At 42.0% G+C, this 14552-nt stretch overlaps 1 protein-coding gene across 4 annotated transcripts in view; it reads right to left on the bottom strand.

The window, feature by feature from the left end:
• Positions 1 to 708: 708 nt before the first annotated feature.
• fbxl7 (F-box and leucine-rich repeat protein 7) overlaps positions 709 to 14552 on the bottom strand; it is a 398497-nt gene continuing 384653 nt past the window's right edge. For all 4 annotated transcript variants that reach the window (XM_078539135.1, XM_078539136.1, XM_078539138.1 and 1 more), the window contains one exon: positions 709 to 1997. In XM_078539135.1, the coding sequence (XP_078395261.1) occupies positions 1261 to 1997 (737 nt within the window). In that variant the 3' untranslated portion in view covers positions 709 to 1260. The remainder of the gene's footprint in view (positions 1998 to 14552) is intronic.

Below are 14552 nucleotides of genomic sequence, written 5' to 3'. Positions count from 1 at the left end.
TAACATGATAATTGCAAGTCATGTTCTTATGCTATGGAACCAATATTGAGACCTGTGCTTGTTCTCCTTTCCCATGATAAAGAGGCCTTTACTTAATGTCCAAAAGAGGCTTCTGAAATCGCAGTAAAAGTGATTTGTTCCCTTATGCACATTCACATCCTATCTATCTTTTCCTGTAGATTATTTGCCAAATGTTAGGCAGCAAGGATTTGGGGCTATTTAAAGGCATTCGAAATGAAACCTTAATTAGCTTCTCCAATTGGTTGAGACTGGATGCACCATGACTATTGGGGTGGTGTCCCTTTCAGCTGTGTGGTAATGCCATAGCTTGTAAACGTATCAGAGTAGTGAATGAAAGTGCTGGGAATTAGATCACTTTCACTTTATGGTATTCAGAAAATCATCCTTGACTCTAGCATTTCCCACACCAGGTATCCTTGCAGCCTCTGAGTGTCAAATTTAGTGCTGAATTAGCTGCATTTTTGTGCTGTGGGTCAAGGCCAACTTATTAATGGGATGAAACCAATTTCAAGGGGCACCAAAGAGAGGGGCTTACACCCATCAGTGTAGGCTGCATTTAAACCCAGGTCTGAGGTGATAGGGCAGCATGCTAACCCACTGCATTAACCTGTTGCCCCTCCCCCAACAGCACACCATGTAACAATGTGATCAGTTATAGCAGATCAGAGTACAATAAGTGCATTACAATATAGTCAATAAGCTTTTTAGTATTTAAGGATAATTACATTTCCTTTTATTAATTTAAAAAATGAAATAAAAGCACGGAAATGCAATATTATTCAGAATCTTCCATGTTAAAACAAACAGAAAGTGACAGCATCCATCCCCATCAGGATCTAATATTATGGTGGGATATCAAGTAAAACATAGTTAGTGCTTCATTTGAAGAAAATTGAAAAATAGGTGGCAAGTGGCATACTGAATATTTCTGTTTCATATCCCAGTGGCCGATTTAAGGCACGATATGAAATCTGATCAATTCTTCCAGCAACTTAAAAAGTTTGAATATATTTAGTTTATGCCTCTGGACACTGGTTTCTGTAGGAGATTTGGCATTCAAAAATGTGCACATCATAGAGGAAAAAAGAAAAATATTTTCATTACCATGACTTTCAGTCATAATAGAGTAATAGTTTTACAATGTGGAAATGAACTAAATATTTGAATTGAGGAGAAGAAGCAAATAAAATTTGAGTCTTTACAATCTATGGTCTGTTCTGTTCACTGTTGAACATCCTGTCAGAAGAAGGCTGGATTGGTGTGTTCTATAATACATCTTTTGCAATGGCGTTTGACAAACCGCAATGCCTCAACAGAGATGTCACAGTCCTGTACGTTCAACATCTGAAGCTCAAAGCAGTTGGCGGCGACAATCTTTAAACCACGGCCAGTGATGCTCTCGCACGACTTAAGACTAAGTCGCTTCAGGTTGTAACAGTTCAATGCTAAAAACTCCATGCCTGCATCCGAAACTAATGGACACTTCCCAATATCTAGGGACTTCAGTTTTGTGCAATTTTTGGCAAGGTACTCAATCCCATGATCGGTTATTCCTTCGCAACCCCGTGCATTCAGATAGCGCAGTTTGCTGCAATACTTGGCAACGTAGCGGATACCCACGTCTGTGATCCGGCCACAGTGAGCAATGCTGAGATACTTCAGGTGTGCTTCCAATTTTGCCACCTCTCTCATCCCAAAATCACTCACTGCGCGGCAGTCACTAACACTCAGTTCTTTGATTGTTGTGCAATAAAGCATCAGGTAGCGGAGGCCCTCGTCTGTGACACGTATACACCTGCGTAGGTAGAGGTGGGTCAGCTGGGTGCAGTGAGCTGCTATCGTATGCAAACCCTCGTCTTCAAGTACAAAACAATCTGTCATGTTCAGGTAGCGTATGGAGATTTGTTTTCCGTGAAGTGGAGAGAGTTTGATGGAAGCTTCCCTTGTCAGACTAATGCAGGTTATCTTGGAACAACCTAGACAAAAAATTGAGAATGATGTTTTAAACTATTAACATGTAGAACTTATTAAAATGACAGTCCCTACATGGAAATTTAAAATACAAAAGGTGCCTATTAGGTCCATCATACCTATGCCAGCTCTTCTTTCTATTCCACTTGCTCTTTTACTTTTTTTCTTTTTCCGATATTTGTCTACATCACTTTTTAAAAATTAGTAAGAATTTATTTCCAGTACCATTGCTGATAGGTCATTCTACATATAATTACATAATAATTAATAATTACATGAGTATACAGCACAGAAACAAACAGGCTATTCATCCGTGGCATTGTTTATGCTCCACTTGAGGCCCTTCCATTTTTCCTTATCTAACTCTATCAGCATAACCCTCCATCCCCTTCTCCCTCATATATTTTCCTAGCCTTCCCTTAAATGTATCTACACTATTTGCCTTAACCAATCCCTGTGGTAGTGTGTTCCGCATTCTCACCACTCTTTGGAAGAAAACTTTTCTTCCAAACGACCTATTTGATTTCTTGGTGGCTATCTTATATTAATGGCCACTAATTTTAATCTTCCTCACCATTGAAAACATTTTTCTTGGCCAGAATTCTTATCTTGATGGGCAGGCGGGCCCCACCAGCTCGGCGGTGGGCGGGCAGCCGAACTCCGCTGCCGAAACGGGGCCCGCCGCCATTTTGAGTGCGCGGGCCAATTAAGGCCCGCTCAGCGGCCTGCCCGATGGGAAGCGCTACACGCTTCCTGTCCAGGGGGGGAGGGATTCCCCATCTGTCAAAGTGCGTTCTTTCGCGCAAGCGTGTGAAAGAGCGCACTGCTCCCTGAGACTGTGGTGTCTCAAGGAGATCACCGACTGTTTAAAAAATATTAAAAATATAAAAATAAAAAAATTATTAACATGTCCCCCTCATGTGACAATGTCACACGAGATGGGACACGTAAATCAAAAGGACATAAACTTTATTACACTTTTTAAAAACGGACATGAAACCTCATCCTGCCAGTGGATGAGGTTTCATGTATTATCAGGAGCTCGCTGGGCCTCCTGGACTGCCCGTGAATGTTAAGGTTGGACGGGCAGGTCTTTAATTATCTTAATTCGCCTGTCATTGGCCTCCATTAGCCATTGACAGGTCGGCGGGCGGACAGCTGATTTCGCTGTCCGCCCGCCTTCCTCAATATTTAAATGGACCGGGATGATGTTGGGGGTTCCTCCCGACATCATCCCGTGTCATTTTCCCATCAGCGAGCAGGCTCTGCCCCCAAATCGCCAACGGGAAAATTCTGACCCTTGTGTCTACTCTATCAAATTCTTTCATTATTTTAAAAACCTCTATTCAGTCACCCCTTAGACAGTTTGGCAAGTGGAAAGATAACTGTTTGGAAAGAGGACTGTTTATCCTTTCCTGATAGGTATCATCCTTGCAAATCTTTCTTGCACCCTCTTCAGTGCCTCTATATCTTTTTATAATATGGCAACCAGAACGGTACACAATTCTCCAAGGGTGGTGCAAGGTTTGATACTAGTATACCGTAAATGTTCTATTTTTCAATTCTGTCCCACTGGAAATAAACCCTAATGCTTTTTTTGCTTTTATAGGGCCTTATTAATGTGCATTGCTACTTTTAGTGATTTTTGTATTTGTACTCTCAGGTTCCGTTTCTCTTCTATTCCATTTAGGTTCTTATTTTCCAAGTAATGTGTGACCTCCTTATTTTTCTCACAAAATGTAATACCTTGCATTTACCTGTTTTGAAATCCATTTGCCAATTATATGCCCATTCACAGTATCTTTACAGTGCAGAAGGAGGCCTTTCAGCCCATTGAGTTTGCACTGGCTCTCTGAAAGAGCATTCTAGCTAGTCTCACTCCCCTGCCTTAACCCTGTAACCTTGCACATTCTCACTTTTCAGGTAGCAATCCAATTCCCTTTTGAATACCTTGATTGAACCTGCCTCCACTACCCTTTCATGAAGTTTGTTCCAGACTCCAGCCACCCTCTGGGTGAAAATTCTTTTCCTCACATCACATTTATTCTTTTTTCCAAATATTTTGAATCTGTGCCCTCTAGTTCTTGATGTTCTCTTGAGTGAGAACAGTTTCTCACTATTTACAATGTCTATACTCCTCAGGATCTTGAATACCTCTATCAAGTCTCCTCTCAGCCTTCTTTACTCTGAGGAAAAGAGTCCTAGCCTCTCTAATCTATCCTCATAGCTACAGTTCTTTATCCTTGAAATTATTCCTGTGAATCTCCTCTGTACTTTCTCCAATGCCTTCACATCCTTCATCAAGAATGGTGCCCAGAACTGGACACAGTAGTCCAGATGAGGCCCAACTAGTGTCTTACACAAGTTAAACATGACTTACATTCTGCAAGTTTATTAATGTCGTCTTGCATTTGTTGCAGTTGTCCTCAGTATTGACCATCCTGCCAAATTTGGTGTCATCCACAAATTTAGAAAATGTGTTTTTGACTTCAAAGTCTAAATTAGTATTCTAAACTGTGAACATCATTGGGCTCCACACTGATCCTTTCCACCTTCTAACGCTCTGCATATCTGCTCTTCCCCCCAACCCCTGCTTTCTGTTTTGAACCCAGCTAGCTATCCATTCTGTTACTTATTCCCTGATACCACACACTCTGACCTTATTCATTAGTCTATCACATAGGACCTTATTGAAGGTCTTCTGGTTATGTAGATAAATTACATGTATTACATTAACCTTGTCTGTTCTTTCTGTTCATTCGCTCATGTGTGCTCTGCCCAAAGGAAGGTTCTTGGCTCATTGTCTGCTGATGCTTCATCCTGAGCCATTTTCTTGGCAGTTGTTTCAGTGGTGGTTTGCCACTTCCTTCCACTCTCAGGGTCAGGATGAGGAAATAGATCCCAAGTCTACCTCAACAAGAATGGGAATTGAACCCGCACTGTTGGCATTATTCTGAACCACAAGCTAGCTATCGAGCCAACTGAGCTAACCAGCCCCCTCCTTCTGTTACTTCTTCAAACAAATTCGGTAAGGTTGGTCAAGCAAGACTTTTCCCTTTCTAATCCATGCTGACTATTCATTATTGTATTTTTGGTTTCAAAGTGTTTTTCCATTTTCTCTTTTAGTATGGATTATTTTATTTTTCCTTGACTGATGTTAAACTCACTGGTCTATACTTCCCTGGAGGTGTTCAATCTCCCTTCCGAAACACAGACACAAAGTTAGCTATCCACCAGTCCTCTGACACTATCCTTTTTTCAAATGAATTATTAAACATATGTAATAGTGCCTCTGCTATCTCTTCTTTAGAGTCTTTTAAAATGCACACTTTACCACAGTACCAAAACGGCTCTAATGAGTCACAAATGACATCCTATGTGACTGTGGCAAAGTTAAACTTTCCCTCCTCATCTTTCTTGACCTATCTGCTGCCTTTGACATGGTTGACCACAAAATTCTTCTCCAACGTCTGTCGTCCAGGTTGGTTGGACTGCTCTCACATTGTTCTGTTCTTATCCATCTAATTATAGCCAAAGAATCACTTGCAATAGTTTCTGTTCCTTTGCCTGCACCAGTACCTCTAGTACCCCAAGGGTCAATCCTTGGCTTCCTCCAATTTCTCATCTACATGCTGCCCCTTGGTGAAATCATCCGAAAGCATAGTGTTAGTTTTCACATTTATGCTGATGACACCCAGCTCTATATTGCTACCGCATCTCTCAACCCCTCCGCTATTACTAAATGGTCAGACTGCTTATTCGACATGTAGTACTACATGAGCAGATATTTCCTCTAATCAAATACTGGTAAAAAGGAAGCAATTGTTTTTGCTCCCTGCACCAAACTCCATTCCCTAATTACAGACTCCATCCCTCTCCCAGGTAACAATCTGAGATTAAGTCAGTGTTCTCAACCTTCGTGTCACATTTGGCACTAGAATGAGCTTCTGACCTCATAGTCATGCCATCTCTAAGACTGCACTTTTCCACCTCCATAGCATTACGTGACTTCGCCTCTGTATCAGCTAATCTTCTGCTGAAACTCTCATTCGTGCTTTTGTTACTTCTAGACTTGACTATTCCAATGCACTCCTGGTTGGTCTCCAACATTCTACCCTATGTAAACTTGAGGTCATCCAAAACTCTGCTCCAAAAATCTTAGCTCACAGGAAGTCCTTTTCCCCTATCATCCCTGTGCTGCTGACCCACATGGGCTCCTGGTCAAGCAACGCCTTGATTTTAAAATTCTCATCCTTGTTTCCTCTCCATGGTCTTGCCCCTCCCTATCTCTGTAATCTCCTCTAACCCTACAACCGTTTCAAGACATCTGCATTCCTCCAATTCTGGCCTCTTCTGTATTCTCAATTAGAAATGCTCCACCATTGGTGACTATGCCTTCAGCTGTCCAGGCCCCAGCTCTGGAATTCCCTCCGTATACCTCTACACCTCTCTACCTTGCTTTCCCCTTTGCAGACACTTCTTAAAACATACAGGCTGAATTTTACAGGCCACCCGTGGGCAAGAAAACAGGTGGGCAGACCCGTAAATTAGGGTGCGGTGTCATTGACAGTGTACTGTCCAGTCCGTGGCCCAATTGAGACCCTTAAGTGGGCAAGTAATGCCTAATGAAGTGCCTCATCCTGCTCCCGCTCTGATAACAGGCAGTGGGAGAAGTCTGCGCCCAATGGGTAGCGTGGTATGTTTAATTCTGCGGGCTGCTGGTCAGTGAAAGGGAGGGTGCCTCTTTGCCTTGTCCCCTATGTTAATCGGAGGACCCCCTCTTACAATTTTGTCTCCCCACATCCACCCTCCACCCCTGCCCTCTCCAACTAGCCCTACACCCGCTCCTCATTGGGGCTTGTCATCTGATTGGTCGGCAGTTCTCGGAGGTGGGATGTACTCCTGGAGCTGGAAGTAAGTCTCACTTCATACTAATTAATGTGCTTTTTCCCAAAACATTAAAGCAGGGTGAGCCGGATAAGCGGAAGTGGGCTCGCCTGAGATTTACACTGGGGGCACGAAGAGCCAACCCTAAGCATAAAATCCAGCCTTACCTCTTTGATCAACCTTTTGATCATCAGACCTAATGTCTCATTTCTACCTCTCTTCAGCTCTGAAGAAGAGTCATACGGACTCGAAACATTAACTCTGTTTCTCCCTCCACAAATGCTGTCACACCTGCTGAGCTTTTACAGCATTTTCTGTTTTTATTTTAAACAAATAAATCAGGCCAGACAGATATGGCAAAGCAGGTCTTATATCATGACTGCAACAAGTGGGAGTTTCTGGAGAACACTGAATCCCAGACAAGTATCTGCAGCTCGAGTGACTTCTGCTCAGACTGGTTGAGCTGGAGTCCGTGCTGCAGGTATTGTGGGACATCAGGGAGGGGACGAGTCATCTAGACACTTTGTTCCAGGTGTCAGTCACACCCCTTAGGTTGAGCAGAACATTAGAGCTGGCAAATGGTCAGGGACAGGAGGGTGTGACTGTGAATCAGGCAGGTATGGGGATCCAGAATGTAGTGATGGAGGAGCCTCGGCCCTTGACTTTGACCATAGCTGTATGGATAAGACCAAGAACTGCAGGGTGGATGGGTGAACTGACCATAGCACCATGGTGCACGGAGTCATTCAAGTGAGGCAGTGAAAAAGAATGTGGTAGTGAAAGAAGGCAATATAGTAAGGAAAATAAATACTGTTCTCTGCAGGCAGGAGTTCCAAAGGTTGTGTTCCCTTTCCAGGACCAGAATTAAAGACACCTCCTCACGGCAGAAGACAAATTTGCGGTGGGAGGAGGAGGTTCCAGTTGTTGTGGTCTACATAAGAACCAATGACAAAGGTAGAACTAGGAATGATGTTCTGCTGAGAGAGTTTGAGGAGTTAGGGTCCAAATTAAAATGCATAACCTAAAAGGTAATAAGCTTTGGATTGTTACCTGAGCTATGCATCAATTGTCATAGGGCCAAGCAGATTAGAGAATTAAACTCATGGCTCAATGAGTTGTGTGGGAAGAGGGAGTCTTGATTCATGCAGCACTGCATGGTGAGTACAGTGAAAGAGGAAGCTGTTCCGTTGAGATGGGTTCCACTTAAACGAGGCTGGTGTCAATAACGAATCATATAATTAGGGCTGTGGATGGAGCTTTAAACTATAAAGGGGGTCGGGGGGTCAGTGAAAATTGAGGCAATAGAATGGTGTAGCAATTTCGGTAAAGCCAAGCAAAGTGGGACAGGAAAGGGACACAGTTTAACAATAACAGCACATCAGCAAATAAGCCCATGCAAAGGATAGTAGGAAATAAACAATAATAAAGGTTCTTTATCTAATTGCACAAAGCATTCATAAGAAGGCACATAAATTAGTGGCACAAACAGAGATCAATGGTTTAGATTTAATTGCCATTACAGAGACGTGGGGCTGAATTTTCCCTCTGGGAGTGAGAAACAAAAGTTGGGACTGGTTCCAGATCCTGAATATGCCCCAAGGTTGGAGGTTGAGGGTTGGGAAGGAGTGGGGGAGGTGCATGGAACAGTTACTCTTTGGTATTTTTATGGAGGTGCTCCCTTAAGTGGCATGGAGACGGGTTCCCTGGCCAGTTGAGTGCAGCAGGTGGGCTCTCAAAACTGCAGGGTAAATCAGAGGCCTTGCAGCTTGAGAGGAGAAGCAGCTGAAATGAATGATAACTAACCGAGAACATGCTTCAACATTGACGTGACCTCTCACCAATCTTTTAAAAGTTCAAATAAAAAAACAAATACAGCAGCCAGACTGCCACGGTAGGAGTGGCAGGGATAAGGGAGGGTGGAAATCCCTCAACAGGGCAGCCAGCACCTGCACTCATATGGCTCTTAGTTTGCTGGCTTGCCACAAGGTGCCCACCTCCAGGTAGTTAAACTGTCCCCCAGCTTTGGGCTAGAAAACTGTAATTTTAAGTAATTAATGTATTTTTCCAATCGGCCTCCTTTAAATGGGGTTAACAAAGTTCTTTACGAGCCTACCTGGCTACCTGCCTTGTGGGAACGGGAAGCCCTGCTGGCCCCAAACCCTCCCCTGCAAAAATGGCCCATACCAGGAAGGGAGTCAGGAAACCGGCACATCGGCTAGCACTGGTATTTTAGGGCCCGATCTGCCTCCAATGCTGCCTTTGGCAGGGAATGAAAATGCAACCCCTGATTACAAAGTGACCAAGATGGGGAAATAAATATTCCAGGGTACACATCATTTCAAAAGACGGGCAGAATGGAAAAGGCGGTGTAGCCTTGATAGATAAGGTTGACATAAAGGCAATAGTAAGAAAGGATCATGGTTCAGAAGATTAGGAAGTAAGGTCTCTATGGGTGGAGATTAGGAATAATAAGGATCAGAAAACACTGATGGGTACAGTTTATAGGCCCCCAACAGTAGTTGCAGACAGGACAAATCAAATTGGTGAACATACGAACATAGAAACATATGAATTGGGAACAGGAGTGGCTCATTCGGCCCCTCGAGCATGATTTGCCATTTGATAAGATCATGGCTGATCTGATTATGGCCTGAACTCTACTTTCCTGTCTACCCCCTATACCTTTCAACTCCCTTGTCAGTGAAGAATCTATCAAACTCAGCCGTAAAACTATTCAATGGCCCTGTCTCTACTGCTCTCTGGGGAACAGAATTCCACGGACTAACAACTCTCCGGGAAAAAAATTCTCATCTCCATCTTATTTTTATTTTTAAACTGTGTCCCCTAGTTCTAGCTCTCCCACAAGGGGAAACTTCCTTTCAGCATCTATTCTGTCAAGTCTCCTTAGGATTCTATACGTTGCATAAGATCGCCTCTCATTCTACACTTCAATTATCCGACATTTCCCCGTAAGACAACCCCTTCATCCCAGAAGTCGGTTGAGTGAACCTTCTCTGTACTGCTTCTAATGCAATTATATCCTTTCTTAAATAAAGAGACCAAAACTGTTCATTGTACTCCAGATATGGTCACACCAATAGCCTGAACAACTGTAGCAAAACTTCCCTGCTTTTATATTCCATTTTCCTTACAATAAATGACAACATCCCACTTGCCTTCCTAATTACTTGCTGTACCTGCTTTTTGTGATTCATGTGCCCGACACCCAGATCCTTCTGTACTGTAGAATTCTCTAATCTCTCTTCATTTAAATATGCTGCTTTTGTATTCTTCCTGCCTACATGGACAAGTTCACATTTTCCCACATTATAGACCATCTGTCAAATTTTTGTTCCTTCACTTTACCAGTCTATATCCCTTTGCAGGCTTTTTATGTCCTCTTCACAACTTGCTGTCCAACCTATCTTTGTGTCATCAGCGAATTTAGCAATCTTACATTCAGTCCTTTCATCCAAGTCATAGGTATAGATTGTAAATAGTTGAGTCCCCAGCTCTGATCCCTGTGACACTCCACTGGTTATATCTCGTCAACCCAAAAATGACCCATTTATCCTTTACAGAGACATGGCTGCAGGGTGACATAGATTGAATATTGAAGGGTACGTAACAATTAGGAAAGACAGGAAGTTAGGAAAAGGTGGAGGGGTGGTTCTGTTAATTAATGACGGTATTAGCACATTAGAGAGGGATGGCCAAAGTTCAGGAAACCAGGATGTTGTTGTGGTTTGGTTTGAGATGAGAAATGATAAAGGCAAGAAGTCACTTGTGGGATTGGTGTACAGGCCCCCTCAATTGTAACTACATGGTTGGACAGAGTATAAAAGAAGAGATAATGGGAGCTTGTCAGAAAGGTACAGCAATAATCATGGGGGAGGGTTTTAATCTACAGATAGACTGGAAAAATCAGATGGGTAAAGGGTAGGTGAGGAGTTCATAGAATGTTTTTGGGACAGTTTCAAACACAGTATCAAACTTCAAGAAAAAGCATATAATTACTCAAAGATGGGTGACAGGTCAGGAGATTGGAAAGAATATAAAGAACAGCAAAGAATGACAAGAAGATTAACAAGGAAGTAAAAATTAGAGAGTGAGAGAAAGCTAGCTAGCAATATAAAGATGGGTAGTAAGAGTTTCTATAGATACTTAATAAGAAAAGAATTAACAAAGTGAGCATTGGTCCTATAGTGTGTGCATCAGGGAACTGATAATGGAAAGTAGGGAGATGGCGGATGAATTAAAGAGGTATTTTGCTTCTGTCTTCACTATAGAGGACACAAGTAACATCCCAGAAACAGCTGTAAATCAGGAAATGGAAGGGAGGGAAGAACTTGGGGAAATTTCAATTGCCAGGGAAGTGATATTGAGCAAATTGCTGGGGCTGTGGGCTGACAAATCTCCAGGTCCGGATGGGCTTCATCCTAGGGTCTTGAAAGAAATGGCTAGTGAGATAGTTGATGCACTGGTTTTAATTTTCCAAAATTTCCTAAATTCGGGGAAGGTTCCATTTGATTGGAAAACAACAAATGTAACTCCTTTATTCAAAAAGGGAGGGAGACCAAAAGCAGCAACTACAGGCCAGTTAGCCTAACATCTGTAAAAGGGAAAATGTTAGGAGCTATTATTAAAGATGTTATAGCAGGGCACTTAGAAAAATCCAAGGCAATCAGGCAGAGTCAACATGGTTTTGTGAAAGGGAAATCATGTTTAACCAATTTCTTGGAATTCTTTGAAGGAGTCACATATGCTGTGGATAATGGGGAACCGGTGGATGTACAATGCTTAGTTTTCCAGAAGGCATTTGATAAAGTGCCACATCAAAGGTTATTGCGGAAAAAAAGAAGCTGATGGTTTAGGAGGTAACATATTGGCATGGTTAGAAGATAGGCTAGCTAACAGGAAGCAGAGAGTTGGCATAAATGGGTCTTTTTCTGATTGGCAGGATGTGACGAGTGGTGTGCCACAGGGATCAGTGCTGGGGACTCAACTTCTTACAATTTATATAAGTGACTTGGATGAAAGGACTGAAGGAATGGTTGCTAAATTTGTTGCTGACACAAAGATAGGAAGGAAAGTAAATTGTGAAGAGGACATAATGAGGCTACAAACAGACATAGTTAAGTTAAGTGAGTGGGCAAAGATCTGGCAAATTGAGTATAATGTGGGATAATGTGAAATTGTCCATTTTGGGAGGAAGAATATAAAAAGATTATTTAAATGGTGAGAGATTGCACATCTCTGAGATTCAGAGGGATCTGGGTGTCCTAGTGCATGAATCACAAAAGGCTAGTTTGCAGGTACAGCAAATAATTAGGAAAGCTAATAGAATGTTATCATTTATTGGGAGGGGAATTGATTGCAAAAGTAGGGAGGCATACTTCACTTGTACAGGGCACTGGTGAGACCACATCTGGAGTATTGTGTACAGTACTGGTCTCCTTATTTAAGGAAAGATATAAATGCATGAGAAACAGTTCAGAGAAGGTTTACTAGACTAATACCAGAAATAGGCTGGTTGTCTTAAGAGCAAAGGTTGGGCAAGTTAGGCTTGTATCCGCTGGAGTTTAGAAGAGTAAGGGGCTACTTGATTGAAACCTTTAAGATCCTGAGGGGTCTTGACAGGGCGGATGTGGTGAGGGTGTTTCCTCTTGTGGGGTGATCTTGAACTAGGGGTCACTGTTTAAAAATAAGGGGTCACTCATTTAAGACGGAGATGATAAGGATTTTTTTCTCTGAGAGAGTCGTAAGTCTTTGGAACTCTCTTCCTCAAAAGGCGGTGGAAGCAGAGTCTTTGAATATTTTTAAAGCAGAGCTAGATAGATTCTTGATTAATAAGGGGTTGAAAGGTTATTGGGGGTAGGCAGAAATGTGGGGTTAAGGTTACAATCAGATCAGTCTTGATCTTATTGAATGGCAGAGCAGGCTTGAGGGGCCAATTTGTCTACTCCTGCTCCTAATTTATATGTTCGCAAGTTCATATACTCTCTGTTTCCTGTTAGCTAACCAATTCTTTATCCGTGCTAATACGTTACCCTCTACACCACGAGCTCTTATTTTGTGTAGTAATCTTTGATGTGGTACCCTATGAAATGCATGTTGGAAAGCCAAGTACACCACATCTACAGATTCCCCTTTATCCATATTGTTTGTTACTTCCTCAAAGAATTCTAGTAAATTAGTCAAGCAGAATTTCCTTTTCATAAAATTATGTTGACTCTGCCTGATTGCATTAAGATTTTCTAACTGCCCTGTTTTACAATAGATTTCAGCATTTCCCTGTCACAGATGTTAGGCTAACTGGTCTGTAGTTTCCTGCTTTTTTTCTCCATCCTATCTTGAATAGAGGAAATACATTCGCTATTTTCCAATCTAATGGGAGCTTTCCAGAACCTAGGGAATTTTGGAAAATTAAAACCAATACAGCTACTATCTCAGCAGTCACTTCTTTTAAGTCCATCAGGACCCAAGTTTTTTACGCAGAGGGTAGTGAGTGTCTGGAATTTGCTGCCAGAGGAGGTGGTGGAAGCAGGCACGATAGTGGTGTTTAAGAGGCAGCTTGACAAATACATGAATAGGATGGGAATAGAGGGATACGGACCCTGGAAGTGCAAAATGTTTTAGTTGATGGGCAAATATGATCGGCGCAGGCTTGGAGGGCTGGAGGGCCTGTTCCTGTGCTGTACTTTTCTTTGTTCTTTGTTATCAGCCTTTAGTTCTAATAATTTTCTCAGTTCCCTTCCCCTGGTGATTGCAGTTGTTTTAAGTTCCTCCCTCCCTAATACCTCTTGATTTACAATTATTTCTAAGATGTCATTTGTGTCTCCGACAGTGAAGACAGACAAAAAATATCTTTTCAAACTTTCTGCCATTTCCTTATTTCCCATTATTTCCCCAAACTCACTTTCTAGAGGACCAACAAGCACTTTAGTTATTTTTTTCCTTTTTAAATACTTGTAGAAACTCTTACTATCTGTTTTTGTATTTTTAGCTAGCTTTCTCACATATTCTAATTTCTCCCTCATTATATTTTAAATCATTCTTTGATGGATTTTATATTTTTTATGAGGTTTGGTGTAGAGAAAAAGCATTTTGTAAGACATATCACAGTTGTGTTAGTTAATGTGAAATTTACCTTTCTCTTTAGTTTGGTGTATCAGTTGCCTGGTAATTACTGTTTGATCTATGTTGATTTGAATTTGTTTCTCCAGTAAAGCTTCTACAAAGTGAGATCTTGTCCATTGTTGTTTTTTGTTAGGGTCGAGGGGGGTCCTTTCTTTTAATAAGTTATTGCTCTCTCGGGGATCATAACGAAAGGCAGTGGCAAGTCCAGTCACAGCTGCCTTTTGCCTTTTAAATTAACCCTCCGTTTGCAGTTCCCATCTTCTGACCACATCCAATGCCTTTAACAGGGCACCAAACTCACCTCCAGGCTGATTCGTAGTTGACACTTTGAAAATCGCATTGCACCTCTGATGCTGACATGGTGCGGGGTTGGGACCAGAAATGTTCCGGATGTCGGGTTCCTGAGCCCAAAGATTCTGCACTCCATTTTTGTATATTTTATGATCTATTAGCACTTTATTTGGTGTAATAATTTTAAAAACAACCGCTGGGTTGATTTTCCTAGACAGCAACCAAGGAAACCCAAAAGTCCC

The sequence above is a fragment of the Cetorhinus maximus genome, chromosome 3 (genome assembly GCF_964194155.1).
Source record: "Cetorhinus maximus chromosome 3, sCetMax3.hap1.1, whole genome shotgun sequence".
Classification (NCBI taxonomy): domain Eukaryota; kingdom Metazoa; phylum Chordata; class Chondrichthyes; order Lamniformes; family Cetorhinidae; genus Cetorhinus; species Cetorhinus maximus.
The sequence above is the reverse complement of the archived record's forward strand: the minus strand, read 5'-3'. Positions and strand labels throughout refer to the sequence as shown.